This window comes from Ursus arctos, unplaced genomic scaffold (assembly GCF_023065955.2).
Source record: "Ursus arctos isolate Adak ecotype North America unplaced genomic scaffold, UrsArc2.0 scaffold_9, whole genome shotgun sequence".
In the NCBI taxonomy this organism is placed as follows: Eukaryota; Metazoa; Chordata; class Mammalia; order Carnivora; family Ursidae; genus Ursus; species Ursus arctos.
In genome coordinates this window covers 42,825,656-42,850,331 of record NW_026623111.1, presented here as the reverse complement: position 1 = coordinate 42,850,331, position 24,676 = coordinate 42,825,656, and the positions used below count along the sequence as shown (strand labels likewise).

Sequence of the window (24,676 nt, the reverse complement as noted above, 5' to 3'; positions counted from 1 at the left end):
CTTTTGCTTAATACAGATGAATCATAGGAGAACCAGTAGAAAAAATGAGATTTGCACTTCATCGATGTGCCCTGAAATCTGTGACTTCGAAGTCCACCCAGCTCAAAACAAAGAGCCTCTGGCTGAGCCATGGTAGGCGAGCTGGGGTCCACCAGCCTCCAGACAGGCAACGTTAGAAAGGGCGATAGAAAGTTAATGGGCCTGCTTGCCCTTGTTCACTGCCACACATTGGGTCCCTGATGAGAGAGACCTCGTTCCTTCTACTGACCCCTCACGGCACCACCTCCCCTGGGTAGAATCGGGGGCCAGCAAGCAACGGTGGCTGCCTGGTCAGCGGGGTATGGGCTCTACATACCCTGGCAAGTCGCCTGTGCTTCTTGGACACCCTCTGGTTTTTTGGCTTAACAGACAATTTGTGCTTCGCGGCACTGTTGTCCAGGCGAGCGATGGCCAGGGGGATGGCATCTAGGTTGACACTTTCGATGGTTCCAGCAGAAGAGAAGTGCCTTTTTGGCCGAGATGGTTTAACTGGAGCCACCTGTATGGAGATCAAACCACACAGTCCCGATCAGAACCACGTGCGAAGAGTCCCAGAGCTACAGGCCCCTTGCTGGATGGAGCCTGCACCTTGCGCGGCCCCACCCAAGGACGGCTTTGAGCAGAGGGGGCTCGCTGGGACAGTGAGACGAGCACGGCTTTGGGAATTAAAAGGGGACACTGACGATTTATTCTGCCAATGATATGTGCATTAACTCATAAAGGTCATGTAACCTTTCAGGGACTCATTTTCCTACTCTGAATAATATGGGGGGGAGGTTAGAGTAGATGGGTGGTTTGACAAAACATAGCCAGGGTGCCCAATCCTGCCCCCAGCCTATTTTGGTAAATAAAGTTTTGCTAGCACACAGCCATGCCCATCGTCCATTGTCTTTGGCTGCCTTTGGGCTACAAAGGAAGAGCACAACAGAGGGGAGTGTCCTGGCTGGACCTTATGGCCACAGAGCCTGAAATAAGTCAATAGTTTGCTCAGCCCTGGACCAGCTCATCTCTATGCTAAGGACTCTATCATCTAAGACACGACCTCAGACACCTGCAAACATCCCTCAGCTTCTACCTTAGTCCCTTTGAGGCAGGGAACGTGTCTTTTTCATCTCTTCAGTCCCCTTTATGCCCAAGTAGCAAATCTCATTTGGCAAGTGCTCAATAAATATTTTGGGGAGGAATGAAGAACAACAGCAAAGTAGATCGTCTATGCCTAGGGCATGAAATTACTACCCACAAAAATGTTCTAGCACAATCACTCCAAGGCCACAGAGCCCTGGGTTAAGTGCACCAAGTCGCTGAGAGGTGGAGGCCCTGGCAGAAAAAGGAAGGGCAGAAATGTACCACACAGGGGTGAGGGCAGTCCCTCAGAGGGTGAACGGCAGCACTGTAACCTAGATGCGTGCACTTAGAAACCACAACTTCGACAAACGGTACATATCTAGATAGGTCAGAGAGACCCAGCTCACCCTGCACCCAGAGGCCTCAATAAATGGACGGAGAAGAAGCCACACCTTAACTCCTGAGAATTTACAGGCCGGCAGTAAGGGGAGGGCTCCCAGCTGCACGGCGCCAGCGCACGGCAGAGGGCGCTCTGGGCCCTCCCTGCCGGGCCGGCCGCTCTCAGGCACAGGGTCGGTGGGGGCATTCATGCTATCCGTGCAGAGCCGGTGGGGCTTAGCGGACAGCTTTGCTTTTCACGATTACCTTCCATATTCATGCACAGAAGATAAAGCCAGCTCCAAGAGCAAAATGGATGCTCAGTAAATAATAACTTATGATAAGCAGCACAGAAGAAAGGAAAAATAATTCCAGCCTTTGGGCTCCTAACTTTTGTTTATGGTTATCTTTCCAATAGGTATCAAATTTTGAACTCTTGTTGAAAAGAGATGAATCATTTATTTCCATCCCCTAATAGAGGGATGAATAAAAAGCGTTCGAGCCAAATGTGACAGACTGAAGGCACAGAGAAGCACCTGAAGCTGAGATTTAAATGCAAGGTTGCATTTCTAGTGTATTCCAGCCAGGCTTCTTCATTGTTCGGGTGGTGGCACAGTCTGCAGGCACCCCCCTTCAGAAGACTCAGGGACATACTCTGTTCACTGTACCAGCCCCCGGGAGGATGCCTGGAGCCCCGTGCAGGTGAAGACTGCTCATGGGAGTGGACTGGCCTCTCCAGGGTTCCCGGGACTCCTGCAGGCACAGTCCTGGGTTTCGACTGAACACAAAAAAGTTAAACAAAAACATACATGTAGAGAAATGCTGAGGTCTTTTTTTTTTTTTTTTTTCATCTCTAAATAGAAGGAGGCTTTTTTCCTTACAGACCTGTGTACCTTTAGGTGTTCTGGAATGTCTTTTTCAGTGGCTTAACAGTGTCTTAAAGGACGTGGCACATTTAGGAAGATGACCAATGTCTAAGTGTGCAAATACATGCAGGCTGGGAGGTGGCTGTTTTCATGAGTGGGGTTCAGTCCCAGCAGGTTCAATGCCATGGAAACAGACGCCCTAACATCTATCACTGGTAACGTTCTGAAGGAATTGAAGGTAATGGGTGAAGGCAGCATTTAGGAATGGAAAAATGAGACGGTGGACTGAAAAAAGAGGGGGCCAAAATGTAACTGAAGTAATGAAACTAAAAGCATAAGTTCAAATCACACTACCTTCTCTTCCATCTCACTTCTGGCTCCAGGCAGATTCAGAGGACTCCGAGAACTTGGAGTGTCACTGGTCTGGAACAGTAAAGAGAGCGCTCAAGTCAAATGCTGGAACAGGAAGTTCTGGGCAGATAACCAGCCTCTGGCTGCGCGTGGAAAAGGCTGCAGCTGGCTGCAGAGAGCCGGTGGGAGTCACAGTGGGGACCGTGCTAATGTCCAGACTAGGACTCCTGGCACAGAGTGTACACTTTCTTCTTCTCCTCAGTTCAACACATCTCCACCTGGGCGGTCTCTAACCTCCATCTTTGCTGTGTTTCCCCACGGCTGAGAGAGGCCAGGCGCCACCCTCTAGCCACCCTACCTGGGAAGCAGGGCTGTGTCACATGCCCGACCTCTGTGCCTTCGGCCCCTTCACCTGCTGGATCTCTCACCTCTACGCCAGACCTCTTCTCTGTGAGAAGAAAAGGCCCTACCAGCGCTGCTCACGAGGGGCTGGGCTGAGAAGGTGGATGCCAGAGGAGGCAAAAACCCTCAGGACGGAAGGAAGAAGAAAAAGGCTCAAGATCCCCAGCGCAGTTGCCTCACCTGCCCTGGGAACGCCCACGCCTCATCGCCGGCACCTTTCTGATGGCCCGCTGTACCTTCTACCTGGTACAGCCGATATCTACAAACAGGTGTTACCGTCCCCTCCAGAGCAATAGTGTCAGCTTGTCAGACCTCAGCCTGTTTTCTGCACCACACCTAGAAGCATCTTTAGAAAATACAAATTGGGTGCCTTGGTGGCTCAAGTTGGTTGGGCGTCTGACTCTTGGTTTTGGCTCGGGTCATAATCTCACAGTCATGGGATCGAACCCTGCGTCGGACTCTGTGCTGAGCTCAGCGTGGAGACTGCTTGGGATTCTCTCTCTCTTCTTCCTCTGCCCCTCCCCTCCCGCTCATGCTCTCTTGCTCTCCCTCAAATAAAAATAAAGTTTAAAGAAAAAAAAAAGAAGAAAACACAAATCAGATTGTGTCACCGTCCTGCTTAAAATACTTAGAGGCTCCTACTACTCTCAGTATAGAACTCACCCTTTTCCCGTGGTTTGTACAATCCGGCCTCTCTACCTTGTTCTAGCCTCCCTTTGCCCCCTCCAGGGTCTGGCCGGCCGCACAGACCTGCTTTCATTTAGGACACCCTCAGCTCCATCTCTGGGACTCTGTACTTGCTCTCCCCTCTGCCGAGGACACGGCCTCTACCCCTGGTCTGCTCACGCTGCTATGACCTCCTTGTCCAGAGAGCGGCCCCTCACCCACCATGTTACTCACTTTTCCATCACTCCGTTTTACCTTCTGTGCAGCATTTTTCTTTTTCCAGAGTTATTACACTTATTATATAAGTAATTCTATTTATATTTATATGGTATCTGTTGACTTGCATGTGACTCTCCTCTCATTAGAACGGAAAGCACACAGAGGTAGCCCCCAGGCTAGTCTCGCTCATCTCTGCAATACCCACGGCTAGGGCAGCACCTGCAAAACAACCGAGCCTCCGTCTCCCCCAGGTCACGGTCCCTGGCACTTATTAGATCCTCAGTGACAGTGGGGACATTTGCTTCAGTCCTTGGGGACGGCTGCAGGAAGGCTGATGGCCGTGGCTGCCGCCTAGCACATCCTACTTTACCCACGGCACCGCCCGCCACCCACATGTCTGGGAACCAGGAGTCCTGAGGGCCGGAGGCAGAGGTGGGCCACAGCGGGGGAACGGCCTGTTCTTTCCTTCCTCACTTTGCCCTGCAAATCACTTCTCTTTCTTACTGGCCTTATGACATGTTAGCTGATAACAAGCATGACTTCTGGGGGCACGTCCATTTTAATAACAGCCAGCGTAATTTCAGGCGCCGTGGTCAGCAGAGAAAGCACAGAAAATGCTTTCTGTTGAGACTGGAAGCCTCCATGCCTCAGCCAGAGAGCTCCCTGCTCCAGCTGCTGGTGGGGCCTTCCTTCCTTCCCCACTAGAGGCCCGAGGATGTCCCTTCGCTGCTGGAAGGACTCATTCTGGGATATGCTCATGATGTTTCTTTCCAAGTGTCAAAGGACCAAATTCAGATAGGACAATGCTGGAACAATGTGACTTTCTTCCCTCATTAAGTAGACTTCAAGCTGGCCTGATACGTTCTGTCTCGTGAAGCACCTACTCCTTTGTTTTCTCATCTCCCTTTAAATTAGTCCAATTTGACAAGTAATTACTTGGGGAGACAGAGATGTGGGAGATCCAGTTTGTCCTCAAGGAACTCCACATTTAGAGACGAGAGAACACAATTACACGGACACGGATGAGTACGGATGTGTAAGAAGCACGAAGGACGCACAGCAAAGACAGAGGAGACAGCACCGCGCGGGTAAGACCAGCCAAGGCTTCTCAGAAGAGGTGGGCCCACCTGAGGCTTGAAGAGTAAGTGGAAGATGCCGTGAGGAGTGCCCACGAAGGGCACGTCTGCTCTCCCCCCCACCACCCGCCCCTCCAAGGGCGCCTTGCGGCAGGTCACGGCGCCTGACCACGAAGTGCCCTCCAGCCCAGGGCTACTCATCAGAAAAGCAGACCCAGGAGTTACTGGATGCCCCTGGCCACTGCCCAACGTCCTCCCCTCGCTTATCAGCAACCAAGTCATTCCCTGGAGGAGCCTTACTTTGTTCTCGGTGTCCGAGGGGATGATGTCCTCGTGAGTCACAATTTCCATGGGGCTGGTCAGCAACAGATCCTCTTCTAAGCTAGCCTCACCACTGTCTGCCTTCTTCATGGGAATGGCATTGGGTGGTGGCCGCCCAAACTTGATGTTTTTGCTCAACTGTCGCTGGAGAAAAACCAAAGGAAGACGTTCTGAAGCAGGGAAGCGCGAGCAGATGCCCCCGCACATCTAGTGGGCACTGAGGCGTGTTCTGCGCACAGCGTTTCTAGACTAAATACCATGCCAGTGAGCCACGATGCAGTCCTGGAACAAGTGAATTCATTTTCCAGTTTCTTTTCCTTTCCCACCTTCAAGCCATGAGCTTTTTCATCCAGCCACCTCTTTCCGGGGGATGCCAACATTATCCAGGGGGCGGAGAGACCGTATTTCCAAACCAAAAGTGGGGATACATGTTATGACAAAAGTTTTTTGATTAACCCTATAAATGTATGTATAAAAAAAAGTCTTTTAAAAGTATAAAAATGGAATAGAAAATAGTTACGTGAAATGCAGGAACCACTGGGGGAAATCAAGACCGGCGTGGTTTCTGTAACAGGGGAGCCCTCTGGCTTCTTTTGGACACGCTCTCCTTGAATATTTCTGCCTTCGCCACCTTCCTCGCCAGCTCCTCTGTCGGACACCATGTTCTGCTCACATGGGCACCGAGGTGAAGGAGGCCCCAGTGCTGGCAAGTCTTTCCATGATCAATGCAGAAATCATGGAAGGCACAGAACAATCCTGTGCTGCCACTATTACTTCTTTTTGCCCTGCTGCAGCTAGACACCGTGAACTGTGGGACAGAAGGAACCCAGGGGGGAAGGGCCAGAGAAGTAGGCAGAAGGAAAAGGCCAAGGAAGGATTATTGGGGGCAGGTAGATAGAAGGGGGTGTGGGGGAAAACAGGGTAGAAATTAGGAGGATCAATAGTGTTTAGAATTAGAGAAAAGCCAGATTAGAAAGGAAATATATTATCTGAAGAAAAAAATATAAATATATTATTAAAGGGCAAAATCTTTAATGGGCTGTGGCAGAGAAAATGAACAACATTCAGGAAGAAAAAAGGGTATGCGTGGCCCCCTGAAGGACTACTGAATTAAACACACTCTAGAAACTCCTGCCTTTCTCTACGGCAGGGTTCTCAACCTCGGCACCACTGACATTTTCGGCCAGATAATTCTCTGTTGTGGGGAGCTGTCCTGTGCACTGTAAAACGTTCAGCAGCAGCACCCTGGCCTCTGGGCACTAGATGCCAGGAGCAGTTCCTTCCCTGTCCAGATAACCAAAAATGTCTCCATCAGTTGCCCGATATCCGCTGGGGGATAAAACTGCTGTGGCTGAGAGCTACTGCTCTAGCCCTAGGGACCTGGGCTTCACAGTCCTTTTGTGCCTCAAAAAAAAAAAAAAAAAAAAAAGAGAGAGAGAGAGAGAGAAAGAAAAAAAAAATGGGAATGCATTATCGATATTTATCTTTAATCTGGCTAATATTTAATCCCATAGAGCTGCAAAGAGCCTTAGCAATCACGTAGTCCAACTCCCTCATTTTATAAAAAATGTCAGAGGTCCAGTGGGGAGAGGTGACTGGCCCAAGCTTATGGAAAGAATGAGTGGCCGCAAAGGGATTTGAATCCAGGTCTCCTAAAACCATAGTCCGTGTTATTTGCGTTGCATTCCATAGGTTCTCACGCATTTGATATTGTACTTCTTTCTTCCTCTAGGGGCAGAAATAAAGAGATGATGCAGCATTTTTAATATCTTGCCGAAGTTCCCTGGCAGGGGAATCGCTTGAGGGAAATGCCCCTTCCAAACTCAAGGGTACTAAATCCACCCACTCGTGCCCAGCTGCCTCTCGGCCTTGCATGGTAGACAGTGAGGCTGCAGAGACATGGAAGAGATGAGCCCAAGTCTCCCCTCCCCGCACCCCAGGGCACCCCAGCATGCCAAGTCAGGAGCACAGAAAGACAGAGGACTTGTATTTGATCTGCTGCTATTTCAGCTTGAGCCCGGCTCCCCTGGAACCACAGGGAAGGAGCACACATCAAAAGCCCCGAGTTCAGCCAGTGAAGGACAGCTTGAGCAGCCTGAAAGGGTTTCTGGGAGGAGAAGGCTGAAAAAGGGTGTCTTCTCAAAACCAGTGCAGCAGGAAGCGGCAGTTAGTATCTACTCTAAGCAGATCAATAAGCAGGCCCGGTTAGAGCAGCCGATGGAGTTAGACAAGAGGACACAGCGTAACAAAGTCACAGGCCCGGCTCCCCTGCTGACCTGTGGGAGAGGGGTCGGGACCTGGGCGGAGGAGGTGGCATGTTCCTGTGTCCTAGCGAGAGCCCTAGCAGGACTTCCCTCTGGGACTCCCAGCCCAGCCTTCGGGTTATCAGTTATCCCTGCTCTAGGAGTGTTGGACGAGAGCTGGAAAGTGTTCTAAATCCCTAGACCGAGACCTCCTGTTGTCAGGGTCTACCATCTCTCAATGCTCCTGAACAACTAAGATGAGGGTATTTCTTCTAGTTAGAATAGAAAAAATAATTCTTTAATGAGCTTCCAAGGAGAACTTGGCCTAAGAGTCCAACGCCATTCAGTTTGGGTTTTTTGCTACCATCACAAAAAAAGAATGAATACGCTGCTATTTCCCTTTGTCAGGGCATCTGTTAGAACACTGACTTTGGTCCACCCTGATGCTTAAGAGACAAACAAGTGTATGACATAATGTAATTGCAGTCTAGATGCAAATAAGCTCCAAAGATGGGATGGCTGTCGTGGTGAGCAATGGAAGAATGGAAAGAGGAAACTGATGGAATTAGAACAGGAGAAATAAGGCACACGGGAGAAGGCTGGGAAGTGGAGAGGGTGGTGTTAAGAACTGGAGTGGTGAATGAAATCGAAGAGGCGAGCTGAGAGGAGGGTGCAGGGGTGTGGGGTGTGGGCCTGGCGGCAGGTACCCAGCTGAGGGTGGGGAGAGAGGGAGGGAACAAGAGGTGGAGAGTGGGAATGAGAACGTGCGTGTATCGAAGGGATGATTTATGTTACAAAGATGTGCATCCTGGCAAAAGAAGCACCATGCTGTTGTCTTTAAGAATAACAATACATTTCTGTAAAGCCTCTGATTTAAAATCCCTCCAGAAAAAATAAATTCAGGCTGGTGGCTGCGAGCTTAGGGGGATGGAGGAGGGGGGGACCTGGGTCATCAAAGCAGTGCTGGCCGCGTTCAGGGATCGGGCGGCAGGCTCTTTGTCCAGACAAAGGACTATCTACCTAGATACACACACCTACAGCTGTCAGGGATGAGACCGCAGAACTAGGCCAGGGTAGGACTGTTCAAGGCCATGGTGACTGACCCTCAGGTTCTCACGGCCAAGGCTCCTGCACCTGCATGTTTTTCCCTTCCCTGCGGTTCCTGCTCCAGATGCTTCCCTCAGCTGACTCAAAGGAGACAGGACTGTGGAGCCACTGTGTGATATAGTGACCATTAAAAAGTGACTGCCGAAAACATTTGGCAATCTCAGGTGTCATGTGACTTGAATGTGTGACTTTTTTTGGTGACTTTAGTTCTGTCCACTGTTCAGGCACTGTCACGAGAGGAACTTTGTAAGCTACGACCACTCCCTCCACCTTCCCTACCACCCGGGGGCCCTCTGTACACACGGCAAGGACAGCCGGAGAGGAGGGGAGAACACTGCGCCTACACCGACAGGCCGAGCCGCCTGCGGCTGTGAATGGGGTTACTGTGAGGACTGGAATGTGAGCTAAAAGGCACTATATTTTATTCATTCAAATCGGGCCATTTTGTTGTAATATGGAATGCCCGAGAACGATGTTATAGGAATGCACATCCATATTTATGAGGCTTTTTCCTATGGTGGGGGGATTCCAAGCACATCATATTCTGCAGCCCTCACACTGCCAGTTTTGGATTCCCCCAGATTCCTCACAGCCATCCTTTAGTCCGTGTCTGTGAGAACAAAGCAGAAGAAAAAATAAAGTTGCTCTCTTCTTGAGTGAAGTACAGATACACTCGTAGTTAAAATGAATTTTTAAAGAGAGGCAAAAGAAAAAGCATATAGATTTAAAGACATCTGCTCTACGCAGAAGTGGCTAAGAGTGGGTATTTATTCTTTGTGTCCTTGACAGCTGCATGAGGTGTCAAAATCGTCCAACATATGACACCTCGGCATTTTCAGGTGAAATCCAGCTCCGTAGGAGTCAGCGGCTCCTGAGGATGGAGGCTTTCCCTCCTGGGCTAAATAGGCCGTGGACTGACAGAGTTAGCATTTTCTGATGAAGGTGTGGTATCATTCTAAAAATCACCTGCATGCTTAGACTATGATGTTCCTGCCTGAGTTTTATCAACAGTTGTTACCCACTTCATGGCCTGGGTCTGATCTGCAATAAGCAGGCACCTCCCTGATCTGTGATGCGGGCAGCTTTAAGGAACATCAAGGTCACTGCAGTCCAAAGGCAACGAAGTGTGACGCTTACCGAGCTCTCCGGGCTACAGCGGCTGAGCAGCGGTTTCATATAGATGGCCGACTTTAAGAACTGGAGGGGCCAGGTCATCCATCATATTCATCCCCTGATTTTTCAGATGGGGACAATGAGGGTCAGAGAGGTTCACTGACTTCCCTAGAGGCCACACAGCCAGATGGTGCGAGAGGCCTGGCACAGAATTTTTATTTCACTCACTGGCCATGGAACAACTGACTGTTATGTGTAGGGTCTTCAAAAAGGGCATCACTGTTGGTCTGGCCCCTATAACTGTCCTGTGTATTAGAATTTGCTCTCCCTACAAACGTAGTATTTTTACACTCAGGAAAAAATGTCATTTTTCTTGTAAAGCTTCAATCACTTGCCACAGAAATTTTGGCAGGTGATAGATTCACTTGATTCAGAAAATGCAGGTGAATTCACGCTGCATTCAGTCATTCTGCACTCGGGAGAGAGGTTACAGACCACCGCGGTGCAACGCATGGCGGCCGGCCGGGCGGGGATGACCGCGTGTGGACACTAGAGGGCAATCTTTCCAAACGGTCATACACGCACCGTTCTGGGGTTTCCAAGGGCTGGGAAGTTTCTTAGGCCAGAGAAAAATGGCTCCTCCCCACCCCGCAAATGGCATTATGATAGAAATCTCATTTCAAAAGAATGTCTTAATAATGGTGGCTAGTCAGCTTGCCAGGACGTCTACTGTCAAATAGGTATCCATTACTTTTCTCTCTGTTTTTAATAAACATACGTACATACACAAACACGATTTCGGACATAAAAAACACACATGCCTCTGACATAGCTAAACACCCTCATTCCATGCCGGAGTCTACGAGGGGGCGGTCTCTTATGCTGCTCACTAAGCATCAATACCAGCATAACGTTGTCATGGAAAAATGCAAAGCATTCATGCAAGTTAATGAAGTTAACTACTATTTCTATGACTTACCAGGAACATACTGCTTAGTCGACTGAAAAATAAAGCACAGTCTTTTGGGGGTGATACAGTTATATCTTAATGTCACTCCAAAAATCACATTTTCTATGATAATGGTCCCCATTTCCCTCCTCAAAGAGCAAAGCCTTTTTATTTTTTAAAAATATAACTAGAGAGCTGTAAGGAAGCTTGTGAATCCATACAGCAGAAGCAAAATGAGGCAGACCTCGTATGAGTAGATATTGTCCAAAGGAGAGCACTCAGGTTAGTTATGCTGCTTTAGTCACATTTTTCTTTGTTATTAATAGAACTGTTGCTGTTGTTTTACATTTTAATTGTGAGATCCGATTTGTTAAACTTAAACTTGTGCCTTGCAGTGTGACTCGGAATAACAGGCACTCGCATATTTTTACTGAGTTTCAACAGTGCGGAATTATATATTTTTTCCAACTCCAAATCCACTTCCTGGAGAGGCAGTGGCATGCAGTGTGATTTTAGCACAGACATCATTTAAGACAACACACTACTATCTAATTTTTAAAGAACTCCTCGAAAGCCCTTATAAAATACAGCTGTTTCATGGACTGAACTCTGGAAGTCACTCCTCTTGGAAAGTGCATATTATGAGCCAGGGGTTCAGAACTTCTTAAGAATAACAGTCCAGGAAACAAAAGACTTCACAAAGGAAAGGTAATGTGGGGAGGGGGTCCAATGTTTTCTTTGGCGATCATACCCCTTCCTCTTCTCCAACCTAGGAGAAGTGACAGCTTGCTTTTTCTTCTGAGTCTATACACATGTAGCAGCAGAGCCAGCAAGAACTAAGAGCAGAACCTAGTAAGGACCTGCTGGACTCTGGAGGAAGGGCCTACGTTAGCTTTGAGGGCAGGACGGTGGCCCTGGGCCATGGTTGGCAGTAGGTGTAAAGATCCAGGCAAGTTCGGGTGTGGTTCCAGGGTGTTAGCTATTTCCCCGCCTGCCATATGCTATATTCAGCTGAGTGTGTGTGGACGTGTAACCAAACACAGATCACAAAATGCATAGCTAATGTTCAGTAGAAACAAGAACATTTCAAGAAAATAGAAAATTTCCTTTGAGTATAATGCTTCATTGTATCGGCAGCTACTCAAGCCAGCTGTTCCTTCTCCCCATCTCATTCATTTATACATTCGTTATTGTAGACTTACAGACAGATGGAAACCAGCAAACCAGAGTTCCCCGTTCATAATTTGGATCACCTCCAAGCCTTCCCATCTCAGAGAAGTCCTTGCTTGGGCACTTCTGTCGGGTGAGTGAATTCTACCAGGCCATCAGGCAAACCTACATGGTCGGATCACAGGTGTCTCTGCACCTCTTGCTTTCCCTGGATTTCCCATGATCGCAATCATGTTTAGTGAATAATTATTTTATTATATTTTCATTATTAAGGAATTACCACCTGAGCCAATTTTATAGAGGAAAACTGTCCGACTCTGCAGCATGAACAGGAGGGAGGTTTAAGAGCTTCCTGGCATTTCTCCAAGACGGGGTGGCTCAGCGGGAGCCAGATTTACAAATACGGCAAATAATAAAGAGTCTCACCATTCACTGTCCAAGTACGGAGACGTGCTGTGCAGGCCCTCAGCTAACAGTCAACCCTCCGCTCAGGGATTATGGGCAACATTTAATGGTTATTTTTTTCCAACTCTCCCCTGCCCCCAAGTCCTGCAGCTTCTCTTGGGTACCTGTCCTCATGCAGTTAAAAATGAGGGAAGAGCTCGACAGAACAGGAGTGGGGTTGTTATGCAGGTGGGTACAATGGTGACAATGTAGCTCTCACAGGGAACAGAAGGCTGCCAGAGAACAGAGTCAGGGTTGAGAGAGCAAAAATTCTCACCAGAAGCTACTCCCGGATCTCCGATCCATCACTCAAGGCCACTCGGGATTTTCCCACTTCCCGCCATCACCGGGCCCCTCCTATGGCTCTAACTTTCCGATCTCAAGCTGTCTTACCTGAAGAGTTTTGACTTTGCCCAGGATGTTGTCCTGTGACATTGCTTGAACTGTCTGCTCACTTTCTGCTCCCCCATCAGGGATAAAAATACTGTCATGGGAAAATGCCCGGGTTCCCATAGAATAGTTGAAGGACCTGGAATGCAAATCATGTGCTTTGTTTTATTAGGATGATAATATTTCTTTTGGCAATTCAGTTTCCTGTTCCTCATGATTTAGGGGACTCCCCCCACAACCCCTGTCTCATTCAGCATTGTGTCCTTTTCTGTGAGGGGTCAGCCACGTAGCTGGGTAGGAGAAAGGGTCTCCCAGAAATAAGGGATCATGTCTCCAACACAAGGTTTTAGGGCCACTCAAGGAGAGAACTCGAAGACAGCTCTTGACTTGTAGAAGACCCGGTGCACGAGGCAGGAACTGTAACTGGAGGAGCCCATGTCCTCATGAGCTGCCGCCATCCGTTTTCCCCCACTAAGTCTGCTCAACCAGCACTTCTGAAGTCACATGCAGATTTAGAGGTTAGAGGCAAGAGATTCTCTCTTTCAGATGACAACCAAATTGTTAGAAAGATCCGTACATCTAAAACAAAGACCTGACAAAGCCAAGAATTGGTGATAGGGCCTACAGATATAGTCTCTGGAGCTAGACTTAAAGAGAAACGTGTGTTGGGGCAATCCCGATGGGCTTCATGCACAGTGAGCGGCTCGTAAGTGGTAGGTACCCAACAGTAAGCACATTTCAGGTGAAGGGTTGTACTTCATGGAGTCAGGACTTCCACCCGACGGGGTGAACTGCAGGAAGAGGAGCAGCCAAAGCCCACTGTTCCTCAGTCTCCACCCTAACTGCTCTCTGGGAAGGCTGCTCCCAGAGGCAGGCACAACCGCACACTCTCTGGAAGGCAGGACAGGTAACTTTCCACGATGCCAGGCACACGGGCAGACTCCCGGGGTGAGAAGGCACTCACCCCCCCCCCCTTTAGAACAGGTCCCGCCTGGAGCTTTTATCAGTGACCCGGCACCAGCACCCGGGGAAAGGCGCCTCCAGCTGGGGCTTCTAAGCTGAATCACAGACACGCAGCGGGCAGGGTCCTGCCCAAATCTAGACGGAGGTGGGAAGACTGAGCACCAAATCCTGTCTTCTCATTTGCCAAATTACAGGCAGCATGGTAAAAAAGCAGATGAGGTTGAGAAAGGCAAGATGCGGATGTGAGCCTCCTGGCTGGGCGATCTTTGTCAATAATAGTAACAGCCGCCACCAACCATCCCCCTGATGAAAAACCGGTTGGAGAGTCTTTCGTCATTTCAACCCCAACCTCTTGTTGCAGATGAAACTCAGGGGGTGAATAACCTTATCTAAAGTCATCCGAATAGGGGCGCCTGGGTGGCACAGCGGTTAAGCGTCTGCCTTCGGCTCAGGGCGTGATCCCGGCGATCTGGGATCGAGCCCCACATCAGGCTCCTCTGCTATGAGCCTGCTTCTTCCTCTCCCACTCCCCCTGCTTGTGTTCCCTCTCTTGCTGGCTGTCTCTATCTCTGTCGAATAAATAAATAAAATCTTAAAAAAATTTAAAAAAAAAATAAAGTCATCCGAATAGAAGCAGTGGCGTGAGAAAACGAACCCAGGGCTCTGGAGCACACTCCCTCACCGGCCCACCGAAGTGTTTTAAAGCCCAGGGAGGCCTTAGAGTCTTTCCTCTAGTGGGGGCAAGGGGGGGTGGTGGGAGAGGAAGAAGGGTGCAAATGTCACGTGGGAGGATTAGAGGTACTAAATAGCTAGAAGAATGGGTAAGCTTTCAGCGAAATAACACCAGATACTACACAGCAGCAACCCACGCACAAAACAGGAGGCCCTGTCTAGGATATGACTATGAAAAGAATTATCTCATTATCTCCCTGTCTTCAGAGACTCTGTGACCTGTGTTACAAAATGAACATCCAGGTTTACCTAAAGAGGTTATGAAATAAACTTTTCATTTAAAATTATGGAAGCAAATCTTTTACTTTTCTGTCTAAACTTCTCTCTCAAATCCCTGGCTATGATTCAGATGGAAGAAGACGTAACCGACTTCATGTCTACACAGTGTTTTTACAAGTGGCTTATACACATATACGTGCTTTCAAATATTCTTACAAACACATATATACACAAGTCAATTTTAGAAGCTTAGTAAATGTTTACTAATAAATGTTTACTACAGTTGTGTGGCCACCTCACCCTGTGCTAGGCCAAATCCCATTCCAGGTTCTAAGGCAACTTTGATACCTCCCTGATCCCATTCTTTTCGCAGGTAGGCTAAGAATCAACACTGTCCTACTCTTCTGTGTTGCCTCCAATGTTCCTTGCTGCCAAGCACAATTTAATGCCCACCCATCCCCCACTTCCAGATAACCATAACTGAGAAAATGAACAGTAACGACAGCAGTAGTAATAATTACACAATAATAATAGTAATAATTACAATAATCACTGCCATTGGACAGTCACAATGGTAATATTAATACTGGCTAGATTTTATCAGACACTTGCTGTGCCCCTTGAGTATGTTCTAACCTCTTTAGTATAATATCTGAGTCCTTTTCACATATAATATTTAAACTGTATGTGGAAGGCACTAGTATGAAGCCTATTTACAGAAGAGGAAACCAAGGCGTGAAGACAGGGGGTGACTTGCAATGAATGAAGTGACTGCATATATGTGCATCTGTTTCTGGCCTCATTTCCGTCCGTCTCCTTGTCTATTTTTACCGCAATAATCCCACACTGTCTTAATTACTACAGCTTTTTAATGAGTCTTGATATCTAGTAGTTTAACTTCTCCAGCTTTGATTTTTTTTGTCAAGATGGTTATTCTTATCTCTGCATTTCTGCATAAATTTACATACATACACACACTTCAACACTCCTAGAATTGCTTTTGTGACGGCATTAGATCTACAGATACATTTTGGGATAACTAACATCTTCCCAATACTTGATCTTTTAATCCCTGAGCGTCAGCTATCCCTTCATTCCTTTAGCTCCCGCTTACTTTCTCTCCAGAATGTTTCGTAAGGTTGTGTGTAGAGGCTTCGTACATATTTTGATAGATTTAGTCCTACATATTTGATGTTTCTGAACTGACTGCAAATGCTATAGCCTAAAATTTTTATTTTCTAATTTTTTATTTGTGGAATATTAAATTACAATTGATCTTTGCATATTGTTCTTAAAACTAGGCTTAGCTATTTTTTATTAATTATAATAATATGAGTTGATTCTTTTGGATTTTCAATGTATTCGAGCAGGTTGCCTGTGACAAAAGGCAGTTTTGTTTATTTTAAATTCATCCTTCCTTCCTTCTTTCTTCCCTCCCTTCCTCTTTTTTTTTTTTTTTTTTTTGGTCACATTGCATTATCTAGGAACTTCACAAAGTTGAAGAGAAGTCATAACGATAGACTTGTCATGGTCTTGAACTAAGCAAAAATGTATTCAATATTTCACCATTAAGTTATGCTGTAACCTATAGAGTTTTTGTAGGGTGTATCACCGCTTCTTTGAAAAGACAGGTAGTCCTATCATCTTTTATTTATAGCCGATATTAAGATTTTTCTCTTTATCTTGGTTTACAGCAGTTTTACTCTCTTGCAGCCAGTGTGATTTTCCTCTAATTTATCTAGCTGGGGATACATAATACTTCCTAAACCTGTTGATTGTGTCTTTTATCAGTGCTGGAAAATTCTCAGCCTTCAAATATTGGTTCTATCCCCTTTTTCATTTATTCCAGCTCTGATTCTCCGATGTTAGACTGCCTCCCCATGAGCCATATGTCCTTATGCTCTTTTACGTACCTGTCAATTCTTTCTACTCAATATGATTTAGTATGGATATTTTTAAAAGATTTTATTTATTTATTTATTTATTTATTTATTTATTTAATTTATTTAATTTGTTAGAGAGAGAGAGAACACGCACGCACAAGCAGAGGGAGCAGCAGGCAGAGGGAGACGGAGTTTCCCCGCTGAGCAAGGAGCCTGACGTGGGACTTGATTCCAAGACCCCAGGATCATGACCTGAGCCGAAGGCAGATGCCTAACCAACTGAGCCACCCAGGTGTCCCTTAGTATGGATTTTTCTACTGATGTAGCCTTCAGCTCATTAATTCTCTCTTTAGTTGTATCCGATCTGCTGTTAAAACTATTGAGCACTTAATTTCAGTAGTGTTTCATATCTAGAATTTCCATTTGATTCTCTTTAATAGATTCCAGTTCTCTGGTGAAATTCTCTATCTTATCAACTATTTTATTGAATGTATTAATCACAATTATTTAAATACCTGAAACTCCAACATCTTTATCATCTTTGGGTCTACTTCTATTATTTTGTTTTTCTCACAGTCTGTTTCTCAACTGCCTGGTAATTTTTTGATTGAATTCTATATATCAAGAATGAAACATTGTAGAGGCTGGGTTCCCTCCTTCCAGAGAGGACTCACCCAATCCTTCAGCCATCAGTGGAGGAGCAGATCACCTCAATCCAATTACGACTGAACTGACCATGGCTGGTTAGCAATCTTTGTAAGGCTCAGATTACCTCTGCTTTGTCCTCACTTCTAGGGTACAGGCCTCCTGCTGTCTCAACTGACAGCCTGGGTTGCTTCCTAAGGTCCCCCTCCTTGGTCGGCCCCAGACCCCAATTTTCAACTTTCCAACATCACAGACTGTCAAAAACTCTGCCTTGCCTTTCAGCCTCTATCCTTGTGCAGCTTTATCAACAAAGTCATCAAAAGGAAAGCTGTTGCCCAGATTTAGATTCATTCTTCTGAGTTTCTCTTCTCTCAGGGATTTCAGTCCTTCAAGTCCTGGCTATCTCAGCAGCCACAAACTTCAGTTTTTGTATTCCAGGCTCCAGGAGATTGCCTACAGCTCTGCTGCCTTCTCCTCTTGGCAGCCACTTTCAGGCTTTTTGGTCTCTTGCTCTCTACCAGGAGTCACCTAATGCCCACAGGGGAGAAGCAATGCGCAGAAAGTTGGGCTCAACTCAGTGGGCTTCCGTCCTCTCCAGTATCTCGTTGTTCACGTCTGATGCATGAGCAGCAATCAGACATCTTTGTTTTAATAGTCTGTCTGCATTTCTAGTTGTTCTTGGTGGCAGCACTGATTTGCTACAAGCTACTTCATCACAGCCAGAAACAGAAGTGATTAAATAACTTTTTGATATTTATGAAGTTTCTACATTTGTCAGAGCCAATTTATTTATATGGCTATTACTCTTAAGAGGATTACGTTTCAAAGTGCCCAAAAACATTTCTACCTTTTTCTTCTTAGATCTAGTTTTTGTCCTATTTTAAAGCTCTGAGAAGAAACAGTGGAGGAGAATGGTAACTGGTTTATTAGTTATATGAATGAACACTCTTTTCTAAATATTTCAGTTTACGTAATGCAAATTAACATTAAATCCTTGGCAATTTGTATAATTTTAAATCTTTGGTGATCATGGTTACTAGTTCCGGTTCCAAACAACTCTACAATGTAGATTATTTCCTTTTCTCTGAAGGGGAAGCTGAGACAAAGAGTAGGTAAAAACACTGCCCAGAGTTCCAGAATTTGAGACAGAGCTAGAATTCAAACTGAATAGGCCACGTGTGGAGGTCTCAGCTTGCAACTATGCTCTTATGAACAAAGCGTTTGGTGCAATCATTGTCCTTAACAGCTGGGAACTAGGAATTACATGATTGGGAGGTGGAGGGGCAATTTAACACAAATTGTACCTTAGCAGAGTTCATCTGGACTTCTTTATTCTTGACATTTAAAAGATCTTTCACAATTGATTGCGAATCAGGCCAATCCTCCCCCTTCCTTTTGTTATGAGTGAACCTAGAGGTAGGGCCTCTGAGCCTCAAAGCGGCAACTTTCCCTCAGGCTTTATGTTCTCAAAAGGAAAAAATGGCACTTGCTGTGTGGGAACCTTCTCTTCCTATGCCAAGAACACAGAGCAGACTCTCGATCATGAGAAGAGACATATAAAGACCCCTAAAATCCCCCAGATTTTTAACTTCTAAACGAAGGACTGTCAATCCATTTAACAGTCCTTTAAATTTAAAAAAGATCTAAAGTCAAATGCGAAGCACCTGTAGTACAAACAAACTCAAGAAGGAAAGAAAAAGAGGCCGACTTGGGAAATTTAAAACAACACTGGTCTCTGAGGGAACGTCTTCATTAGTTCAGGGAAGAATCACAGCCATGCCTTATAGAGGTCAGAGAAATGGTCCCTTTGGACTTGGAGGCCAGGCAGCAGAAGTTCTTGGGGCCCTAGGGACAGAAAGCGTGGTTGAGATGTCATAACTCTCATTTCTGTATCTCTGTCCTGGCTTTATTGCGATTGTCACTGATGTTATTGTTATTGGTAGAGAGGTTCAGATTTCAAACATCTCATCAGAGACCTCGAATCAGCCCATAGAGCCCAGCTTTTGATCTTTCGGCTTCCCTCTTCGCTGACTCCTACCGTCATCTTTTCAAAGGCATAGACAGTAGAACAGCCTAAGGCTACTCTTTCGGTTTTAACAATCACTATTTAAAAGCGGTCTCTGGGGGCGCCTGGGTGGCACAGCGGTTAAGCGTCTGCCTTCGGCTCAGGGCGTGATCCCGGCCTTATGGGATCGAGCCCCACATCAGGCTCTTCTGCTAGGAGCCTGCTTCTTCCTCTCCCACTCCCCCTGCTTGTGTTCCCTCTCTCGCTGGCTGTCTCTATCTCTGTCGAATAAAATAAAATCTTTAAAAAATAAATAAATAAAAAATAAAAGCGGTCTCTGTGACTCCAATACACACTCTCCTCTCCCCACATGTCCAGCTCCACAGTGGATCCTGCTACTTGGCTGTCCCATTCACTGTCTGCTAACTCAACATCAATGAAATCAAAGTCACCAGTGTTTCCCAAAAAACTCCCATTTTCCCCATTTCTTTGTTACTATCACCCCTCAGGCTCTGTGTTGTATGATTTTATGTGAGGTCAGGTCCAGGTTAGGGGAAAGCCTGTAGTGCGTTAGACCTTAACGAATAACATCATCTGTCCCTTCACATTCAGAAATCCTTCAAAAACAGGGCAGAAATCAATGGGTAGGACTGAAAATCCCGAGCTCCCAGACCGACTTCAGCCTGCGCTCCATTCTGCCTGCCCGCGCTCCTCCACCCGTTGCTTGGGGGCTCGGGCTGCTGCTCTGCACATCGCCAGTGGGTCTCGATACAAGGATGCCAGCAGCTGAAGGGGGGCCGCTAATCCAGGGCACCGTCTGCAGTAACAAACGGCAGGCCTTGCAGAGCCGACAATCGCTGCTCTCGGGGCCTTCTGTGATTACAGAGTCCACAGCCTGTCTCCTTTTGGACAACAGAAGCTGAGGTCCTGGAAGGTGAGAGAGAGACTTGACCAAGACAGAACCGAAACCAGAACTCAGGCTCCTGAGTCACAGCTGATGGAGCTTTCTATTTTACCATGGTGTTTGTAGATGCTTGGATTTCTTTGGGAAACAATGATGCTACGTGAACAAGAGCTGCTAGACTATGACAAGAAAGTAAGAGACTTTCGGGGCGCCTGGGTGGCACAGCGGTTAAGCGTCTGCCTTCAGCTCAGGGCGTGATCCCGGCGTTGTGGGATCGAGCCCCACATCAGGCTCCTCCACTATGAGCCTGCTTCTTCCTCTCCCACTCCCCCTGCTTGTGTTCCCTCTCTCGCTGGCTGTCTCTATCTCTGTCGAATAAATAAATAAAATCTTAAAAAAAAAAAAAAAAAGTAAGAGACTTTCAGTTCACCCACGACTGCAAATCTTATACAAAAGAAGGTGAACCAATCTTATTGCTTAAATACCGAATCTGTGAATGCCAAATGAGATCCCAGCATCTGTGAATTTTTTAAAAAGATTTTTTAGTTATTCATTTGACAGAAAGAGAGAGCACAAGGAGGAGGAGTGGCAGGCAAAGGGAGAGGGAGAAGCAGGCTCCCCGCTGAGCAGGGAGCGTGATACAGGGCTCAATCCCAGGACCCCAGGATCATGACCTGAGCAGAAGGCAGATGCTTGACCGACTGAGCCACCAAGGCACGCCATCCGTGAATTTTTTTGTATTTACATACTATTTACGGAGATTTTTTGGTTGCAATAAAATATACTTAAAATCTGTTATTTTAGCCATTTTTAAATGCACAGTTCAGTGGTATTAAGTATATTTGCAATTATCACTGCATCTGTCTCTAGAACTTTTTGTCATCCCAAACTGAAACTATCCCCATTCAACAATAACCATCCATCTTCCCTTTCCCTACCCCTGGTAACCACTATCCCCCTTCCTTTCTTTTTTTTAAAGATTTATTTATTTATTTGAGAGAGAGAGAAAGAGAGAGAGAGAGAAAGAGAGAGAGAAAGAGAGAGAGAGAGAGATGGGGTGGGGACAGAGGGGAGGGAGAGAGAAAGAGAGAGAGAATCCAAGCAGACTCCATGTCCAGCATGCAGCCCAGCACGGGGCTCGATCTTATGACCCCGAGATAGTGACCTGAGTTGAAATCAAGAGTCGGACACATAACTGACTGAGCCACCCTGGTGCCCCATTATTCTCCTCTCTATGTCTATGAATTTGACTATTCCAGGCACCTCATACAAGTGGAATCATACAACATTTTCCTTTTGTGTCTGGCTTATTTCACTTAGCATAGTGTCTTCAAGGTTCACCCATGTAGCATGTGGCAGAATTTCATCTTTTAAGGCTGAATAATATTCTACAAGATGTATAACACATTTTGTTTGCCCATTCATCTGTGGATGAGCATTTTGTTTCTACCTTTTGGCCAGTGTGTATTCACATGCTGCTATGAACACTGGTATTAATCAAGATTTTAAAAAATGTATAAATATAGCATCATGACTTATAACTATGTGCAGACATGGCTGAAAGATAAGTAGGTGTGCCCTATGTCCTCATTTCACACCAAAGATTTGACATCACTTTCATATCCTCTACCCAAATTAAACAGTCACACTCTGAAAGATTAGTAGAGACTTTATAAGACAAAAGAAGAAAATAAAAGGAGGAGAAGGAGAAGAGAGAGAAAGAAGAGAGAATTTCTTGACATTTGCCTAAAATCATGGGAAAGTTGGAGGTGCAATGCTTGAAATGCTGATCATGATATCTGAGTCACAGAGCAACAGCCCCTAGGGTTCCATCCTGACCCCATACACCCCAGAAGGGTTAAACACTATGAACAGGACTACTAACTAGAGACCAGAGGCTTCTGATAGGTTCAATCTATTCTAACAGATCTGACTATTGATTATTAGCACATAGACAGACTTGGAGTGGCCTAGGGGGTCCTGTTTTACCTACATCTTATTACATTTAAGCCCTTTGATCTAAGTCATTATGGGTCTGGAAGGAGAGGAAGGAAGACACACTGCCGTTACTCCCCAATTCCACCTCCTTCTCTTTTATTTACCCAGAGTCAGCCAGACTGACTGTCATCATTCTACCTAGAAGCTCTAAAAGGCTGTTTAAGGATAAATAATATAGTACTCTTGGGCGCACTTTGGCAGCACAGAGACCAAAAGAGGCTGTTTTGAAGGGCCCATTTCTGCACTTAAAGTTGTCAAAGATTTCAGAAAACTCAGCTGAGGCCTGAAGGGGTTGTCCCACTGTGCTGTAATACACAGAACTAGTAACCAGTCCAAAAACAATATAAAGTTCACACATTTAACCTCTCCTCAGGAGAAGTTTTTATTTTTATTATTTTATTATTTTTAATTTTAAAATGACTTCAGACTTCTAAAATCGCTGCAAGTATGGTATGAAGAGCTTTTGTTTTCCTGGACCCCTGGAGAAAAATTGCTGGCATGGTACTCTCACCCCCAACCCAGGTGGACAGCAGCCACTCGAGGATTTGTTCTTAAACACAGAAAAAGAAGTGTGTGGGAGACCTGAGAAGTAGCTCGAAGAACCCCTGACGGCAGCTGAAGAGCCAGTGAGTGTATAATTGTCCCTGTGACCTGGTTTTACCTCCAGCCTGTGGTAACATGATTGACATCTGCAGATGATCTCCAACTGAAGTCCTCTCCAATTCCGCTTCCTCTCAAACTCCGCATCAACCTTAAAGCCGTTCATTTACCAGCTCAGAAACTTCCAGCAGTTTCTTTTTGTTAAAACCTTCCCAGATGAAGCTGCAATGGCTGCCGGCACTTAAAGCTCTGCACGACAGCCCCAACGACTCCGGCTCTGTGAGACGAGGAGGTCGTGGAGCGTGCAGGGAGCTCGCGCTCAGACTCAAGCCAGCGTGCCTGCAGCTCAAACCTGGTTCTCCCACTTCCCAGCTGTGTGGCCCTGGTCAGGAACTACATCTCTAGGCGTCTCGGTTTCCCTATCTGTAAGTGGGCAGGACATGAGCACCTACCTCATGAAGCTGCTGTTAGGATGAAACGAGTTAGGATATGTAAAGCACTGAGAGTAGTGTCAGCACTGACGTAAGCGTTGCCCTACTCAAGCAGCCTGTAAGCCACGCCACTCCGCTCCCCAAGTATCCTCTCTGGGCTCTTCCTCTCCATGGACCGCCCAGTGCCAACCTCTCGCTTCAGGCCCTACTCATCCTTCAAAGTCCAGCTCAAATCTTATCGCCCCCACACAGCCCCTCCTGCTTCCTGGAAGAAAGGAGTCTTTTCTTCCTTTGAAAGGCCTAGGCCCATATCTCTTACTGTTTTATGGTATGGTTACTATCATCATGCCTGAAATAAGAGAGAAAATAAAAGCGCTGTGTATATTGTAAAGTGCCACACAGACGTGATTCCAACAGTAATGCTGTCCTCTTATCTCCATCACAGTACGAGTTGCTGCATGAGGGCAGGGATCACATCTGTTACCTTTGCTTCTCCCATAGTGCTTCGTACAATAAAATGTGTGAGTAAATTTTTTCAATGGAAGAGTAAATGATTAATATCACAGAACAGTCAGTTTCCCAGACGGGTAGGTCACTGAGGGAATGGAAAGCTTGAGGAAATACGCTGATGGGAGGAGGAGGCATATTTTCAGACCAAGGGTATTTTTCAGGTATGGTAGGCCTACGCAGGCCATCGGGGAAAACTTGGAGGAGCCAATGGGTGAGCAAGTGAAGAGGACATTCAGCATCTTAAAAGGCTTCTTCTGGGTTTCCTTTTCGAATCAGATCAGGAAGTGCTCCAGGCCCTGCTTCCCACCTTCTGTGTCAAACCCTCCATCTCTCTCACCTAGCTTTCCTGGTTTCCTCTGTCAGCTACAGTTCTTAGTTGCAAGCAACAGAAACTAACTTTGTCCTACTCGACCGAAAGAAAATTTACTGGAAGACTAGTGGGGACTTGAAGAACAAAGGAAGCTAGAGCCCAGGCCTGAAAAAGACCGGAGCAGAGCTGCAGAGGAGCAGGCATCGGGAACCGCAGCAGCCACCACGCCACAGGAAGAGCCTGCTTACGGGCAGGGGTCACAGCTGTGTTCCTTACATCCTTGAGCACCGGCCAAGTCAAAGTCCAGGACTGAAGGACCAACTGGCCAGGGGGCTCCCATGCTCATGCCAGGCTGCACTTGGGGGAAAGTGGAGAATCTGGCCCTTTGGCTTCTGTCACAGGAAGCAGGCACTATGTCTTATAAGAGGTACACACAGAGAGGCAAACTTGATTACCTGGGGGGGGAAAAAAAACTGGGGAAAAAAAACTGTTGGGAAAGGAAATTGGATGCTGACAGCTAATTACCAAAAACAGCCACCGAGCCACGCTTCGGAGGCTGTGTCTCGATTCTCCTTTCCGACTTAGCCCACCCGGATGGATGACACTTCTGAGAAGCATCTGGTGTTTTGATTCTGCTCCTCTCGCAAGCGGCTGACTTTCCCTCTTGTTGGCGTGTG

General features: G+C 46.6%; 1 protein-coding gene across 2 annotated transcripts in view; it reads right to left on the bottom strand.

The window, feature by feature from the left end:
- Positions 1 to 24,676, bottom strand: part of CRACD (capping protein inhibiting regulator of actin dynamics) — a 47,324-nt gene that overhangs the window by 11,977 nt on the left and 10,671 nt on the right. Inside the window, exons 2-5 of one of the 2 annotated variants that reach the window (XM_057309838.1) lie at positions 12,803 to 12,938; positions 5,363 to 5,527; positions 2,703 to 2,771; positions 356 to 538 (exon numbers count right to left, since the gene is read on the bottom strand). In XM_057309838.1, coding sequence (XP_057165821.1) covers positions 356 to 538; positions 2,703 to 2,771; positions 5,363 to 5,527; positions 12,803 to 12,922 — 537 coding nt within the window. In that variant the 5' untranslated portion in view covers positions 12,923 to 12,938. The remainder of the gene's footprint in view (positions 1 to 355; positions 539 to 2,702; positions 2,772 to 5,362; positions 5,528 to 12,802; positions 12,939 to 24,676) is intronic. The other variant, XM_057309839.1, reaches the window with a different exon arrangement.